Here is a 17,286-nt window from a genome sequence, read left to right as displayed (position 1 = left end):
GGCAAAGCTTTTGCTGCGGGTTTTCCCCCCCCCGGCCTCCCGCCGACAGCCCCAAACATGCTTCGATCCATGCGGTTTCGGTCCCTCTCACCCGGGAGCGGCAGCACAGAGTCCAGGCTGGTCTGTCTCGCGGGGGGGATGGCTCTTCGGGTTGGCACGGCACGGCCTGGCACGGCGGGAGGGGCGCAGGTCTGGCTGGCACCGCTGGCACTGCCCTCGCAGGGAGCCCTTTCCTCGCTCCAGCCCTTCCTGTCCCAGCGCTGTTGGGACCACCCGGCTCCGACCCCGGCAGGGCCACCCCGCGCGGGGTCAGGGCCACCCCACGAGGGGTCAGGGCCACCCCACGCGGGGTCAGGGCCGCTGCCGTGGCCCCGTGCCGCGGTGCCTCCTGCCTGCTCTTCCCACGGCACCGGCCGCTGCTCCTCGGGCAGCTCGGGGGGGCTCCACGCCGCGGTCACCCCGAGCTGCCCGAGGTGCCACCGCGGCGCGTCCCTGCCTGTCCCCGTGGCCGAAACCCTGGGCCGGCCACGGGCTCCCCACTGCACCGCTGGCCCTGCCCGCTGCCACCCCGGCCCGGCGCCTGTGCCCTCTGCGGCCCCGCGAACGCCCTGGGAAGGGCACATCAAGCGATTTACAGGCCAGACTCTCTGGGAGAACAGAAAAGAGGATGTATTTCATGCAACATTCCTTGTCCGGGGGCGTGGCGGGGCCGGGCGCGCCGGGGCGGGGCGGGAGCGGGCGGGAGCCTCTCGGCTCCTCGCCCTCAGTGCAGTGCTCAGAGTAGAAAGAGAATCCAAGTGGGTTTTATTGGCCTGGTAGAAACGCCCCCCCTTCCCGCGGCGGCTCCGGCGAGGCCGGCGCTGCCGGGGACGGTCAGCTGTCCACCAGCTGCTTGAGCGCCCGCTCAATGTTCATCCGGTGCCCCACACGGGTCACCCCCAACTCCACGAAGTCCTCCTTGGTGAGGGCGGGCAGGTGAGTGCCCTCGATCTCGTGGTCCTCGAACTTGTCGCGGTGCTCCACCAGGTTGATGCTTTCCAGCCAGTCCCCGACGTCGTACTTGTTCCACAGGTGGAGGGGTTTCTGCATGAAGGGCCGCGGCGGGTGCAGGGTGTGCAGGGGCGGCCCCGGCGACGGCGACGGGGACGGGGAGCGGCTCCGGGCGCTCACGCTCCGCACCACGAAACGCACCTCCTTGGGCTCGTGGGGGATGGAGAGGCTGGAAGATTTGAGGATGGTGGGGGGGGTCAGGCCGTAGGGCCGGACGGTGCTGAGGGGCTCTGTCCGGTCCAGAGCCGGCTTCACGGGGCTGGGGGTGCGGCGGGTGACGGGGTAGCGACTGCCAGGTCGGACTGTGTAGGTGGTCCCGGAGCTCCGCTGGGAAATGGTGCTGAGTTCTCCTAAACTACTGAAAAGTCTGCGGAGAGAGCGGAACAGCGAGAGAGAGAGAGAGAGAGAGAAAGAGAGAGAGAGGAGAAAGAGAGAGAGAGAGAGAGAGAGGAGAGAGAGCAGAGGGCAGGGGTGAGGCCAGGTCCGGGCACGGGGGCACACACACAGTACACGGGGAGGGGCTGCTGGAGGGCTGGGAGGGGGTCACAGCGCAGGACGCGGCTCGGAGCGCTCAGCCAGGACATCCTGCCCGGGCTGGGCAGGAGGAGCCACCAGAGGTTTCAGCAACGCCTCCAGGATCGTGATTCCTGGCCAAACCTGCCCTAAAAATGTGGATCTGCACGCCCCCCCCCCCCCCCCCGAGACCGCCCCCCCCCAGAGCCTGCCCCTCATCCTGACAGGGACCACCAGCCCCCCCGGGCTGACCCCAGTCCCACAAGCACTGGGAGCAGCCCAGTGCTCCCCAGGACAGGAGGGAACCTTCTGGCATCTGCCCCGGGGTGGGAGGACCCTCAGGGCACCCCCTGGGTGGAGGTGGCAGGTTGGTGGTCACCTGGGGTGGTCAGTGGTGGCCAGGCCGGTGTCCCCCTGGCACTGTGCCATGGTGGACCCCCCAGCTGATGCCCCCGTGCTGTGGGGAGCACTGGTTGTGGAGAGGGACCCCCCTCCCTCCCCCCCCAGCACTGGGCTCTGCACTCTGAGAGTCTCTGACAGGGACAAATCCCCCTTCCCCACCACGTGTTGTCCCCCTGCCATTGCCCCCTTCTGCCATCACATCCCTGACAAAAACATGGACCCTGGGAATGTGAAAGGAAACAGAGCTAAAACTTGGATGCTGGAGGATGAATCCTATGAACTGTGAGTCTTCCTAGTGCCACAAGGCAGGGATAGGTGGGATACTGGGAAGGAATTCCCACCTGGGAGGCTGGGGAGGCCCTGGCCCAGGTTGGCCAGAGAAGCTGTGGCTGCCCCTGGATCCCTGGAAGTGTCCAAGGCCATGCTGGAGCAACCTGGGATAGGGGAAGGTGCCCCTGCCCATGGCAAGGGGTGGAACTGGGTGGGCTTTAAGGTCCCTTCCAACTCAACCCATTCCAACCTATCTCCTATCCTATCCTATCCTATCCTATCCTATCCTATCCTATCCTATCCTATCCTATCCTATCCTATCCTATCCTACTACTGTCCAAGCACTGTCACTTCACTTGTCCTCCCAACTAACCCATAATATTCCTGCACACTGGTGTAGTGTGGTGCCTCAGTTTCCCTCAGTCTCCACGCTCTGCCTCCCATCCCAGCTCCCTCCTGGAATGGATGGGCACTCTGGAATCCTGCTGGCAGCACCAGGAGTCTGAGGGCTACAATCCCTGTTATCAGCCAGTGCCACCAGTGTCGCACGGTGCCAGATCCTCATTTTGGGGACATTTCTGAGCTCCGACGGTTCCTCACAACGATGGCCCTGGGGAGATGAGCTGAACACCACTGCAGGTCCATAGGCTGAGGCACACTCCCTCTAATTCCCGTTTCCCTGCCTCCCTGGCACAGTGGAGGAGGGCTGAGAGGCAGCAGGACGATGAATCACCTTCGGGAAGCTCCAGCAAGGAAGAGCTGAACGTCCTTGAGGGCTCGAGCGCAGACAGGGAAGGAGAAGTGCCAGGACAGGACGTGGCCATGTCCCATCCAGAGCCCATCCAAGGACCTTGGCTGCGTGGGAAGTGATGGAGAGAAGGTTTTTAATCTGCTGGAAGACCCAAAGGCACCAGCCATGGACAGGCCAAAGAAGCACTGCATGCTCCAAGGTGGGTGTCTCTCCCAGAGCCAGGGATGCACTGACGTTGCTGCACTCCCCTTTGGAATTCTGGGCACACTCAGTGCCAGGAAGGTGAATGGAAGGGGCAGCAGATGTGGCTGGTCAGGTGTCACCTGCAGGTCCATCCTCCTCTCTGGAGCACTGGCTGGGGCCTGGCCATGCCCTCTGGAAGTGTGTCCCTGGTCCCTTTGGCAGCGCTGCTCTCCAGCCTGGGATCAGGCAGCTGGACAGACCCTGGCTCCAGTAGCCTTTCCAGATATCCAGAGTTAACTCCTCAGGGACCACCAGACAAATTACTGGTTCGCTTCCTGGGCTGCTGCTATCCCAGCCCTCAGCTTTCCCAGGCTTCATGGGTCCTATGGAATCATCCTATTCTCCTCGAGGCAACGAGTCCATGCAACGGAGCTCAACGAGACAGCGGAGCTCTTCCTCCGCTTCCCGTTCCTGGTGTGTTTTCCAGGCCCTCAGGAAGGTGGCAGCCATGAGGGAGTGGGAGTGGCATTGCTGGTGCTCCAGGTTCCTCCAGGAGCTGGGATGTGGTAGCTCCTTCGGTCGGTCTCCGAATATGTGAATCCCAGTCCTGGCAGCTCCCGAGCTTGGCAGCAGCGGATCATTCCCGGGATTGCTCCTTTGGTCCAAAGGAGCCTTTGGAAAGGCAGCAGAATCATAAAAAAGGGAGCTCAGGTCTCACAGGAAGCAGATCACAAGCAGAGAAACTCCGGCTGATGGAGAGGGAAGTTCTATCCGAAGGAAAAGGGATTATGGGCTTGCAGGACGGATAATTGGGCCTTCTGGGAATGCCGTTCCTGGAGGTGTTAAGGAGCCGATCTCTCCAATGAGTCATTAAGGGATGAAGAGCCTTCCTTTGAACTCCACATCTCAGTCTGAGCATCTCCAAGAGCTGCAGAGGCGAGGGCAGGCTCGGCACCGGGGGTACCGCGCTCCGAGTGCTCCCAGGGGAATTGTTTCCATATTCCTCGGCAAGGTTTCTGTGCTGCTGCTCTGGCGCTCCAGGATGGCCCTCAAATTCCTCAGACCTGCCTGGAGGACTCATCTCTTGGGTGACAACTCTTGCTAACGAGGAGCAAGGCATGAAGTGGCTCCCGTGATTCCCAGCGTGCTCCCAAAGGCTCCCACACGGAGCTGGGTGCCACCTGTGACACATCCTGGCTGAGCTTAGGGATGGGAATTCCCAAAGACTGTGACGTGGAGCTCAGCATGGCCACATCCAGGCTGACCTGGGGGCCAGGGGTTCCCAAAAGCTCCAGTGTGGAGCTCGGTGCTGTGACCACGTCCAAGCTGAGCTTGGGGCCAGGAATTCCCTTCTCCACCATCCTCTGGGTCCGTGAGTTCCGGCGGTGGAGGATCCACAAAGACCTCGACATCACTCAACATCACTGCCAGCAAGGACGTGCAGAGCCCCGTATTCCAGGTCTTTCCCATTCCACACACTCCAGGACCACTGGGTCCCTTCCAATCCAATTCCTGTTTTGCTGGAGCTGCCCCCTGGCAGAGTCCTCCATGAGGGTATGGAATGACAGCTTGAGCTGACAGACCTTCTTCCAACCTTCCTATGGACTTTCCCGTGGACCTTCCTCCACCCTTCCTCGCTCACCGCACCATCCCACAGACTCCAGTAGGATCCAGGGGTCAGAACAGCCTGCCCCTCCTTCTCCTGCACTCAGAAAGCTCCTAGTCCTAGAAATCCCCAGGAAATCAGGATGTGGGACTTTCCCTGTGTCCTGCTGGCCTTGGATGAGCTGCAGGGACACCTCAGGCCCGGACACGGAGGGGACAGTTGAGCTGTTCAGCTTCCCTCAGACCCAGCTTTGGGAATGTCACCAACAGCCAAATCCTGATCCTGGGGCCCAGGGGGTGCCCTGGATCTGCTCTGGCACTCAATGTCCTTGATTCTGGTCCCCAAGATGTCCCGGGTTTGGAGCAGCCTGTCCCGACAGGGATTAATCACAAACACCTGGGCTAAGGACGAGTTTAAAGGGGCTCAGCTGAGCAGGGATCAGTGAGAGCCAGTGGGGATTCCACAGCCAGGAACACTGTTGTTCCTGCTGGATCAAGACAGAAGGTAAGCCTGGCCCTAAATTTAACCTTAACCCTAAACCTAACCCTTGACTTTGATCCTAAACTTAACCATAAGCCTTATCCTAACCCTAAATCTAAACCTAATCCTAATCCTAACCTTGAATTTGACTCTGATCCTGACCATAATCCTAAACCTGATGCTAAGGTTAATCCTAATCCTGATGCTAAACCTGATGCTGATCTTAACCCTGATCCTGACTCTGATCCTAAACCTAAACCTGACCCTAAACTTAATCTTAACCCTGATCTTAACCCTGACCCTGATAGAGACCCTCACTGTAAACCTGCTCTTTGACTCCAAACTTAACCCTAACCCCAATCCTAATCCCAACCCTGAACCTGACCCTAAGCTTTAACTCTGACCCTAAACTTAACTGCAACCCAGATCTTAACTCTGACCCTGATCCTGCCCCCAATCCTAACCCTAACCCTGCTCCTGACCCTGCTCCTGCCTCTGGCTCACGGTGGGAGCTGGGCAGGGATCTTGGGAGCTGGGCAGGGATACTGGGCATGGATGAAACAGCATCCGAGGGTTTCCCACACGCAGTGGCAGCATCAGGGACGGTCCCACGGGTGACGTGGGACTGGGATGGCACGGCCGCTGCGGGACACCGGCCCTGCCACCCCTCCAAACGCTCCGGGAGCAGGAGTGGGGCAGGAACAGCTCAACTCTGCCTGTCCCGCTCCGGCGGCCGCGGGAGGAGCCCCGGGAGGAGCTCCCGCAGCACCAACCCGGGGCAGGTCCCCCCGGGTGCCCCCTGAACACGCAGACAGCTCCGTGACAGCACTGCAGGAATGAGGACGTGGGCGGATGCGATGGGATGAGCCCCCTCCTCCCCCACCGCTGGATGGGGGCCTGGATTGGGAGCAGAGCCTGCGGCGCCGCCCCGCTCCGGGCACAGCCGCGCCCCAGGCTGTGCCATCCCACCCCTCTGCTCCACCCGGGAGCAGGGCTGATCCCTAGGGATGGCATCGGGAAAGCGGGATGGCAGCCCTTCCCAGCCCCGGGCGCTGCCGGGGGCGGGGGGGGGGGCGGGATCCTGCGCTGCCCTTCTGCTCTCCCCCCGTCCAGGCGGGCCCCGGGATGGGGCTGGAGCCTCGGGAATTCAGCAGAGAACGACCAGTAAGATCCGGCAAGGAGCCATCCCAGAGCTCCGAGGGCTCCGGGGCTGCGGCACACGAGGGAGCGACACGGATGGAGCTCCACGGGCACGACACACGGACAACACGGAGGAAGCACAACCGAGAGCACACAAGCTGGCCATGCAGGCTGGGGAAATTCCCACGGGAGAACCCTTCGACCCCGCAGTGCCCGCCCAAGTCCCAGGGATCGTCCCCACCCAGTCCCAGGGATGGGCAGGAATAGCCAATCCCGGGATCCCACCGCCTGTCCCAGCCTGGTGAGCGCGCCCAGCTCAGCGGCCGCGGGTTGGGAAAGGGATTCCAGCAGCTCTGGAAGCAACTGGGACCTGCTGGAATCACGGCCGAGGAGCTGTGCCAGCAGGATCCCCCTCCAGTGCTGGTCGCAGGGGGTCAGATTTTGGATCCTGATTTTCCTGCTGCAGCCTCAGGTGACTTCCCCGGGTCACCTGTGGGTCACCAGGCTGGGGGTGTGCCCTGCCTGCAGGACCCTGGATTGAGCTGGAGCAGGATCTCAGGGCACCAAGGTGCTGTCACCTCTGTTTCATGGGAATTTTGCTTCCTTGGGGGGGCAGCTGGCTCAGATCCCCCTTGCTGGGGTCTCTCCCATCCTTCCTGAGGCCTTTTCCATCCCTCCTGTGGTCCCTTCCCACTCACTCGGGTCTCTTCCACCTTTCCTGGGTCTCTCTCACTCTGGCTGGGATACTTCTCTACCCTTGCTGGGGTCCTTTCCCACTTTCTGGGATCTCTCCCACTTTTTTTCTGGGCTCCTTACCACCCCTGCTGGGATCTTTCCCACCCTTCCTGTGATCCTTTCCCAATTGCTGGGGTCTCTTCCACTTTTCCTAGGATCTCTCCCCACTTCTGCTGGGGTCCTTCCCTACTCTTTCTGGGGTCTCTCCCGCCCTTCCTGGGCTCTCTTTTACCTTTCCCGGGATCTCTCCCACCCTTCACATGGTTCCTTCCCACCTCCTGGCGTCTCTCTTACCCTTCCTGGGTCTCTCCCTCTCCCTGTCTGGGGTGTCTCCCAAGGGCTGAGCCGCACTGAGGGTTCCCTTCCCCTGCACAGCCTTTCCTGGGATCCCTCCCCACACAGTCCACAAATCCCACGGGAAGCCCAAGGGAATTTCCTCGCCGCAGCAGCAGCAGCAGGAGCAGCAGGAGCAGCACAGACACCACAGCACAGGGACACAGGGACACAGGGACACGGACATGCTACCGGGGCACACCAGGATGGGACGGGAACACGCACATTCCAGAGCGGGCCCACTGCCCGTTCCCGGCCCCGGGAGCCCTGGGAACTCCGGGGGAGGGGCAGGGGGGGAGCGGGAAGACAGGTGATTGCTATGGAATGGGAACATGCTCACTTACACAACTCGCCCACCCTCCGGAGGCCAGAGGCGGTTCTAGACAGAGCAGCGCGGACATGCAGATGGAGAGCAGGAAGAGAGGCAATGAGAGAGAATGTTGTTAGCTCCGGTCCGGGCAGCTCCACACGGAGAGAGGGGCGGGCGGATTCCATCCCGAGGGACCCGGGGGAGGGCGCGGGGCGGAGCGGGGGGCACCGCGGGGGCGGCACCGGCGCTCCCTGCGCGTCCCATCCCGGGGAGGGGGAGACCCCCGGGGGGCTGAGGGAGTGGCCGAGTCGGAGTTGGGGGGTCAGGGAATATCGGGCTGGGGCCCCCCTGGTCGAGGTTATGTCCGTATGGGAAATGGGGCGGTTGTAATTGCATGGATTGGACAGCCAAAGCCTGGAGGGTTGGACAGCGACAGAGCTGTTGGACGGGCTGGGAGGAGAGGGAGAGAGGGAAGGGACGGGAGAGGGGTTTGGGAAGGGCAGGGAGAGGAAGGAAACAACATATGAATGAGAAAAAATGCCCCAAGAACGGCAAGAACAACACCGAGCAGCCGATACAATTCCCGACTTTCCCCGTGTCCCCCCCCTGTGATTGGTGACAACATCACCTACACCTAAAGGTCAGCTACGCCTTGCAGGTGAGTTGGTGCTTCCCGGAGGGAATAAGCACGGCTCCTCCGTGTGGAAGTTGGCTGGGATCCCTGCTGGGGGCTCTGCTGAGCTCTCCCACCCCTCGGCTGTGCCAGCAGGAGGGACTCAGTGGCCTCTTCCCTCCCAGATGGCACGGCCACCTCACCTGGGAAAGGATTCCCTGTCCCTCCCCTGCCCGTGCCAGGGGCTCCCACGTTTGGCACAGTGGCTACAAACGCCACACGACCCCTGGTTTGTTCCGAATTCCATCCCTTTTCCACAGGTGGAACGGGGAGGAAAGGCTGGAGCCGTGCTGGGAGCGTGGACACCTCGGTCAGGTGGGGTCTGTGGGTGGGAGCAGCACCAGGAGCTGCTGTTGGAGCAGCCTCAGTGGAGGGATTTGGGAGGAACTCGTGGTTATTCCCTGGGGAACGTGTTCTGCTGTGTCCTGGTGCCCACCTGGAGCAGTGATGGAGCAGAGCAAGAGGAGCTACAGGTGCTGTGGTTGTTCCCCCCCTCGTGCTTCCCCCACCCAGGAGGGTCTCAGCCTCCAGCTGTGGTGTGCCTGGAGCAGTTCTGGGGATGGGGATTCAGCCAGGAGCTCTGTCCTGCCTGTGGTCCCTCACGGAGCAGGGACAACTGGGAACAACCCCAGGTGTCAGGAGGTATTTCCTACAGGGAGCTCTGGCAGGGTCAGAGCTGCTTACACCATAACTAAAGTGTCTCTTTTGTCCTTCTCTAATCTCTTCTCAGCAGGAAAAGGCCATTTAAAGCTGGAATCCACATGAGAATTCCCATCTCCCGGTGTGCTGCCCCTGGGACTCCCCAAGACAATCCCTTCCCTGTGGGAGGTCCCTCAGAGCCGCCCTGAAGGCAGCACATGGAGCTCCCTCCTCCCTCCTCTGCCTCCTGCTGGAACCCAGACTGGAATGGCCTCTCTGGATTTCTCCAGGGAAAGGAAAAGCCCTTCTCCTGGGACTTCCACCTCTGTTCAACACAGCCCTGAGAGAGCAGGTGACAAATCCCCGCTGTGGGACCACCCCAAGCCGGACTCATCCACCACCAACCCTTCGGACCTGCCCTCTTCCCTCTTTCCTTTGGCACTGGTGGGACCTCATGGAGACCCAGACACCCCTCACTGCTCTTCCCAGATCTCCCAAGGCCTGGCCAAGCACGAGGCAGAGTGCCAGTGGCTCTGGCAGGATGAGGGTGAGTGGTTAGTGATGGCAGTGACGGGATGGGTGAAGCCAGCGGAGCTGTGACACGGACACGTGCTGAGACCCGGAGCCCCTGTCTCCTTGTAGGCAGCACACAGCAACATCAGAACCCCTTCCTGGACCTGGTGGCAGGAGCCTCTGGGCTGGTGGCAGCTTGGGATCCCCTGGGATCATGGTCTGGGGGTGCTCCCTCGATCGCAGCCCCCCCAAAAACTCCGGCTTTTCCACTGCCCAACCTGCAACAGCTCCTCCCTGTGCTCCCTACGGCCCTGCTGATGGAAAAGCTCCCCACCCTCAGCCTGACATCCTTGGAGAATGCTGGGAAAACGCCATGGCAACCTGGAGGGAAGAGCAACGGCTCCCTGAGTGAGCTCCTGCCTCCCTGAGCCCCCCCTGCGAGGCCTGGGCCCCACCAGCATGTCCTCCCTGCAGGAACCTCCTCTCCTGGGAAGAGGAATCCACGGAGCCATGGATGTTTTTAGGCACCTGTGGAGGTGGACTGAGCATCTCCAGGCTCGGTGGCAGCGGCAGGAAGCGGGATGGAGCCGTGCCAAGGGTGGGTACCTCCTCCTCCGACCTGCCCACCTCCTCCTCCTCCAACCTGCCCACCTCCTTCCAAAATCTGCCCACCTCCTTCCAAAATCTGCCCACCTCCTTCCAAACCTGGCCTCCTCCTTCCAAACCTGTCCAAACCTCCTCCCCAAACTTGCCCACCTCCTCTCCAAATCTGGCCACCTCCTCCTCTTCAACCCTCAAACTCGGCTCTGTCCCATCCAAACCTGACCATCTCCTTCCCACGTGGGGCCACCTCCTCTCCAAACCTCACTGCCACACAAAATCCCCCCCAATATTCCCACCCTCCCTCCGGTAAGGTGTTGTGTGCACGTCTCTCCACTGCCTTCAGTGATTCCAATCCCTTCCATCTGCTCTCCACGGCCAGTTCCCTGGACTTTTGGAGCAGAGCTCTGCTTCCCGCAGGAATTTGGCCACCAGGAAACACCCGAAGCCTACAAGGAAACAGGGGGTTGTATCTGCAGCGGCTCAAAGCTTGTGCCAGGGATGTTACACCAGTTCACTGAAACAGAATTAATTGAGGAGTTGAGGAAAAAGAGGCAGCTTTACCCTGGGAACTAAATGCCCCCAAGGGCTTATTTTTCTTCTCTCTCTCTCTCAGATCTGTAGAGATACAAAGCAAGTGGTGGGTTTGCAGAACAGCACCTGAAACGCTCCGTTTGGCAGCTCAAATTCTGCTTCACGTGACACTTTTGGGCGTGTTGGGCTGTCGCTTAAAGATAAACAGACAAGCAAACGAGCAAACACACACACACACACACACACACACGACCCCTCGGCAAAGCACCCCCTGACCCGGCTCGGGAGCCCCCCAGACAGCCCCGGGACACTCGGGATGCTCCGGGGGAGTCACTGGGAGGGGCAGATCCCATGGGACTGTACGGGGTGAGGGATGACAGGAGCCTGGATGGGCACGGCCGGGCACAGGACGGGGAGGAGCGGGGGGGGGGGGGGGGGGACATGGCACGGGGATGTCACCTGGCACGTGGAGTCACCCGGGCTGGGACTCAGCGGGTCCCCCAAGCACACGCACACACCGCTCGGTCGTCAGCGTCAGCTTTATTGGGGACACGGGTGTCACACAACCAGCCCGCTGCGCTGCGGGGGCCTCGCGCCGCTCCCGCTGCTTGGGATCAGCTCCCATTCCTGGGATTGGCTCCCACTGCCCAGGATCAACTCCCATTCCTGGGATCAGTTCCCACTGCCCGGGATCAGCTCTCATTGCTCAGGATCAGCTCCAGAGCAGCCACAGACACTGGGACACCTCATCCCTCTCCCACAGCTCAGCAGGCTGGATCTTCCAGGATCCATCACTGCTCTGCAAGTCCCTGCCAGGAGGGGGGAGCCGGGGGGGGGTCGGGCTCTGCTCCCAGGGAACAGGGACAGGACAAGGGGAAACGGCCTCAAGCTGTGCCAGGGGAGGGGCAGGTTGGATATTGGGGGAATTCCTTCCCCCGAAGGATTGTAAAGCACTGGAATGGGCTGCCCAGGGCAGGGAGGGGGGGAGTTCCCACCTCCAGAGGGATTTCAAAGCTGTGCTGGATGTGACACCTGGGGACATGGGGCAGTGGTGGCCTTGGCAGTGCTGGATGGGATCTGGTGGGCTCAGAGGGTTTTTTCAACCTCAGTGACTCTGTGATTCCACGTTAAACAGGAAGAAGGTGCTGTTGGCCTCCCAACTGCCAGGGCAGCTCCCAGCAGAGCTGAGTCCGTGTGTGTCCCCCCACAGGGAGCCATCCCTCGTTCCCAAGGACAGGACGAAAGGAAGTTGTCCCTCCGCTCCGCTGTCACCGTCACCACCGGTGAGGACCATGTAGGAGCTGTGCCAGGTGAGCCCCTCTCAGCCTGGGCACACAGATGTGCCTTGTCCCGGTCCCGGGTGGGGGGATGGAATCAGAACTGCCTCCATCAGTTCCTCAACTCTGACCTCACGTTCCCATTCTCAGTCTTTCTTGGCCTCTTTCTCAGTCCCTCTGGTCAAACGTCCTTCCGTGGGAGCCCGTCTTGGAAGGAGACAGAGCCAGAGTTAGAGCTATGGAGAAAGTTGTGGATTGTGTCTTCTCATCCTGGGCTGCCCAGGCAGGACCCCCGAGAGCTCTGAGAGGGAAAAAAATGCTCCAGGGCCTGATCTGGAGCAGAGAAATCCCTGCCCTTGGATGGAACTGCTGTAAATTCAGAATTAGGGCAGGAAGAAATTCCCTGCCCCCTTTAGGACTCCAGGATACTTCACAGCCCCCATCTCCTGAGGGACTCCAGGACACCTCACTGTTCCCATCCCCTGAGGGACTCCGGGACACCTCACTGTTCCCATTCCCTGTCCCCATCCCCTGTGGGACTCTTGGACACCTCACCTTTCCCACTCCCTATGAGACTCCAGGACACCTCGGTGTCCCCACCCATCCCTGTGGGACCCCAGGACACCCCAGTATCCCTGTTCCCTGTGGGACTCTGGGACACCTCACTGACCCATTCCTGTGGGATTCCAGGATGCATCCCTGTCCCCATCCCTGAGGGACTCCAGGTCACCTCAGTGTCCCCATTCCCAGACTACAGGACACCTCATTATTCCCACATCCTGTGGGACACGAGGACACCTCATTGTCCCTGTTCCCAGTGGGATTCCAGGACACCTCTGGCTCCAGGTAGCTCTTGGGGGAGGTTTAGGTGACCCTGTCCTTGTCCAGACAATTCCAGGGCCTGGAAACTGTGTCCTGAACTGGGTCATCCCACTCTTACCTAACTGCTCCTTCCATTACTTCCTGAATTTACAGCAATTCCATAAAAGAGAGGAACTTGGACAATGCGGGAGAGGGACTGACATCATTAAATATTCTATTTACAGCCCACTTCCTGGGAAATATTTCAAGTCTTTGCCACCAACTGGGAGCATGAAAATTTCAGAGATGAAAGGCTGTGGCTCTGGGAAAAGGAATGGGAATGTTTAACTCTGTGGGATAGCTGGAAGGGCCAGACACTGGTGGTGGGAGGGGGTTTGGAGCGAGGAGGGAGGGGGGGCTCCAGGGGCTCTGCTGCTGCTCCTGGGGTGTCGGCAGTGCCATGGGAAGCACAGGGATCACAGGGACGCAGTGGTGGAGGGCAGGAGGGGGGGTTGAAGAGAAGCAGAGGATGGAGAAGGGAAGCTCCTGGAAACTGAGGTACCTGCTGTGGGGGGGATCAGGAGGTCAGACAGACACGGATGGGGAGGCCAGGGAAGGGATGGGGACAGGGATATGTTCCCACCTGCAGTCACTGGGAGACAGAGGACTCGCAGCCCCTTCACCAGAGCCAGTGAGAGGGGTCAGGGGGCCCCAAAACGGCCCCCCCAGCGGTGCCAGCACCACGTGCAGGGATCACCAGAGGCCGTGGTGGTTTGGCTGGAAGAGCCTTTTGGAAGAGCCTTCCCAAGGGAAGGGCTCCCCTTCCCCCAAAGGGCGGATGCCTGGCAGGGATGCACAGCTGGAGCTGCTGTTGAAACCTGTGAGCCCCCAGATCTTCCAGCGCCACTGGAGGGGGGCACAGCTGGCACTGAGCTGTGGAGGGGCCCGATTCCAGAGGGTCCCCAAAGGCATCTGGCACAGGACCTGAGCAGGGCAGGGAGAGGGACCCCGGGTGGGACACGAATGTGGTGTCACACACAAGGGGTGCAGGTACCTGCCAGGTGGGTGAGACCCCCAGTTCCAGCAGCCCCAGTTTGGTACCCCCGAGGTGGTGCCAGCAGGATGGCACTGCCGAGGGCACTGCAGGGAGAGGGAGGCTGGAGCCACCCCCGTGCTCTCCTGGGACACGTGGGGACACTTGGTCCCTCACACCACAGCCTGGAACGTCACCTGCCGTGCCAGCACCACGTGGAGGTTTGGTGGGAAGAGCCTTTCCAAGGGAAGGGCTGCCCCTCAGCCGGAGCTCCCCGTACCTCACCGGGCCCCCGGCAGCCTCTGGGTGACACCAGTGTCACTGCTCAGGGTGGCTCTGTGCTCTGGAAGGTGTTGTGGGGCTGCACCTCAAAGGGCAGTGTGACACTGGAGGTTCTGGGTCACCTCCTGCTGTAACTTGCTATTTCAAAGCTTTATCAGGGTTTGTGCTCAAGTCTCGGACTCCAGTTCAGAGGTTTTTAGACTAGTTTGGGTTCAGGGCTGGGTGGGTGAGGCAGGAATGGGGGCTCAGTGGGCACAGGTCAGGCTGGTGCTGCTGTGTCCTGTCTGGGGGATGCCACAGATCACCCTGGTGACCCCCCTGCCCGGCAGGGACCGCCCACGGCTCCGACACGGGACAACATCTGGAGATCCTTTTGGAACGAGAAGCGCTAGAGAAACACACGTTCGCTGCCGGTCGCTCAGGAGCAAACACGGAGGGTGAAACCCAGGACTCGGCACAGCAGCGTCACGACAGCGCCAGACAGGGGGGACACGGAGCGACGGGAGGGAGGGGAAAGCGACAGCGACCCGCCACGTGCCGATCCCACGGCTCCGGGGAAGCTCCCGGGAAGCTCCTGGCTCCGAGCTCCTGCCTCAAAACGCCCCTCAAAACTCAGCACAGTCACACTCCCCACACAGCCCGTCCTCCTCCCCCCCGCGCCCCCGCGCCCGTCCCTTACCGTGCCGCGACCACCGGCGACTTCTTCCCGGGATCTAAGGTGGACCCGGCCGGTTCCTCCCCCAGCGACCGCGTATCCTTGTTCAGCTGCTGGAGTCGGGAACTTAGCTCACTGATCACAGTTGGCTTGTCATCGTCAGCCCCATGGATGGGCCTGCTCTCCATGGGGTCCCCCCATAGCTTGGACCTTCTCTGAAAGAGGTAGCGTGGCCGGCCGATGCTGGCGGACGCCAGCGTGGCCGCATGTTGCTGGGAGATGAGCTCGCTGTCCGAAGACTGCTTCAAAAGTGGGTCCCTGAAAGTAACTGGCCCCTTGCTGAGCTGGGACTTGAGTTTTGGCTTTGGAGGCACTGGTGGCTTCTCGAGTATAAAAGTTTGTCCATCCGCAAAGGAAGTGTACGTGTCGGTGGGCTCCCCGCTCTCTGAGGACAACGTAGACATGCTGGAGACCGTGGAGATGGTGCTTGTGGTCTCCAGGTGATGGTCGCTTGAACTTCTGGTGTCCACCTCTTCCACTCCCGAGTCCGCGGCGGACTCCGGGGCTGCGGGGGCATCGGAGGGCTTCCCTGAGGGTGTTCCGCCAGTGGTAGAAGGTGCTACTGCTGCCGCTGGTATGGATGGCGTGCTGGGCGTAGCCAGGTGGCTCACGGGCGTGCCGGGGGTGGTGACCAGGACCCCGTTCGCAAACTCGTCGGGCGGGGGCACCAGCCCTATCTTGGCCAGCTCCTCCCTGGTCTCCTCGTCGCTCGAGGACAGCTGGGCCGGCGGGAGCGTGACCGTGTAGGGCTCCACCTCCTCCTCCGAGCTCCCCTGGCCCAGCGTCTTGTCGGCGGCGGGACTGACCGGGGGCTTCCCCACGGGGCTGGGCTGGGGCTCTGCCTTGGGGGACTCGGCCGGCTCCGTGCAAGCTTCGGGGACGGCCGGGGTCTCCTCTTTTATCTCAAGTCCTATCTCGTCTTGGCCATTACTGGTGGCGTGGACCATGATGAGGCCGGCGGTCTTCTGCTGCGACGTGTCCACGATGCTGATGATCATGGACTTCTTGTCCTCCGGTTTCTTCTCCTCCTTCCCCGGCGTCTCCGCTCGGGCCTCGGTCTCTTTCCTCAGTGTGGACGGAGTCCCCCACGGGCTCTTGGCGGGGGCCAAAGTCCCAGAGTCTGCTCCGATCGCTCCGATCACTGCTTTGCCTCCGGGGGAGTACGCGGGGGACACCAAGCTCTCCAAGTCGCCCCTCTCTGGTTCTTTGGTTTGGATGTCCACAAACAGGGGTGCTGCTCTGTCCGAGTCGGGGCTGTGGATCGGGGTGGGCGACCGGGATGGGACTTGGGTGGAGAGGGCCCGTTCCCTTGCGGCCAGCGCAAGCGCCAGTGGGGAGTTCGGATCCAGGGGCTTTCCCGTGAGGGGGTGGATGAACGTCGAGGATGAGCTGCTAATTAATGGCTTTAAAGCTGAGACGGGGGAAGGCAGTAGAACATCTCGGCTTCCTAACAACCGCTCATCGATGGACCTGGACTGCTGCAGGGACGGCATCTCGCTGGGCGGGGGGGGCGTCCCCTCGATGGCCCCGACCGAGAGGAAGACAGTGGATTTCCGCCTCTCATCCAGGCGACGGTCTCGGTCCTTCATGACGCCAGCGATGGCAGTGGCGAAGGGGATGCTCGTGGCTTCGACCTGAGCGATGCCGGCGTGGTGCTGGTACTCCACCCCGCCCAGGCGGTGGCCCCGGCGGGTGGGCGAGGGCTCCCTGCTGAAGCCCCCGGTGATGGCCAGCGCCGCCCGCTCCTGCGCGTCCTCCACCTGCAGCTGCTTCACCAGGGGGCTCTTCTTCCTCTGCGGCTTGGTGGGCGCGAACAGGCTCACGTTGAACTGCCCCATGTTGGCGTAGGGGTTGTCGATGACCCTCCCCTTCCGCTTCAGCTTCTCCGGGGGGGTGGCGGACGGGCCGGGCCGGGGGATCTCCGTGGGCTCCACGGGGAGATGGGAGGAATCCTGGAGGATTATCATGGATCGAGCCCTCTTCTGCCGCTCGGGGTAAGGGATGGAAGTCCTGGCCTGGTCGTACATCTCGGCTGCGCTGATGACCTGCGGGAGGCCGTGCAGTTTGGCCTCCAGGCTGGGCTTAAAGCTTGATCTGATGGTGTCGTAAGCTCTCCCTGGGGGTGGGGGCGGCGAGAAGGATGGAGGGGGGCCCGTGTCGAAGTAATAGGGAGAAGGAGGCGGAGGTGGGGCTGTCTGGGGTGGCGGTGGAATCCCGTGTCCTTCCCTAACAGTGTCTTGCATGGATGTGCTCCGGGGAAACTTCCCGTCGAGCAAAGAAGCAGCAAGTTTCTCGTCTTCTCCTGGAAAACAAGGGGAACAGGGACGTCAGAGGGGACATTCCCACAGAACCCAGAGTGCCACCAATCAGTTGCTGCCCCTGCTTCTATCTGAGGTGACTTTGCATCTTTTCAAGCCGAGCTGGAAAGGGCTTGGAGCAACCTGGG

General features: G+C 61.5%; 1 protein-coding gene across 1 annotated transcript; it reads right to left on the bottom strand.

Annotated features, from left to right (window-relative positions):
* Positions 1–787: 787 nt before the first annotated feature.
* SHANK3 (SH3 and multiple ankyrin repeat domains 3) lies at positions 788–17,142 on the bottom strand (the record flags this gene model as incomplete). Its single annotated transcript, XM_027909843.1, has 2 exons — positions 788–1,417; positions 14,805–17,142. Coding segments are annotated over 2 exons (2,882 nt in total), but the record flags the coding sequence as incomplete, so codon positions are not given.
* Positions 17,143–17,286: the final 144 nt, after the last annotated feature.

Source organism: Empidonax traillii, unplaced genomic scaffold, assembly GCF_003031625.1.
Source record: "Empidonax traillii isolate 1590-97213 ecotype Southwest subspecies unplaced genomic scaffold, ASM303162v1 scaffold2466:size23740, whole genome shotgun sequence".
Classification (NCBI taxonomy): Eukaryota; Metazoa; Chordata; class Aves; order Passeriformes; family Tyrannidae; genus Empidonax; species Empidonax traillii.
This window is presented reverse-complemented; position numbering and strand designations above follow the sequence as displayed.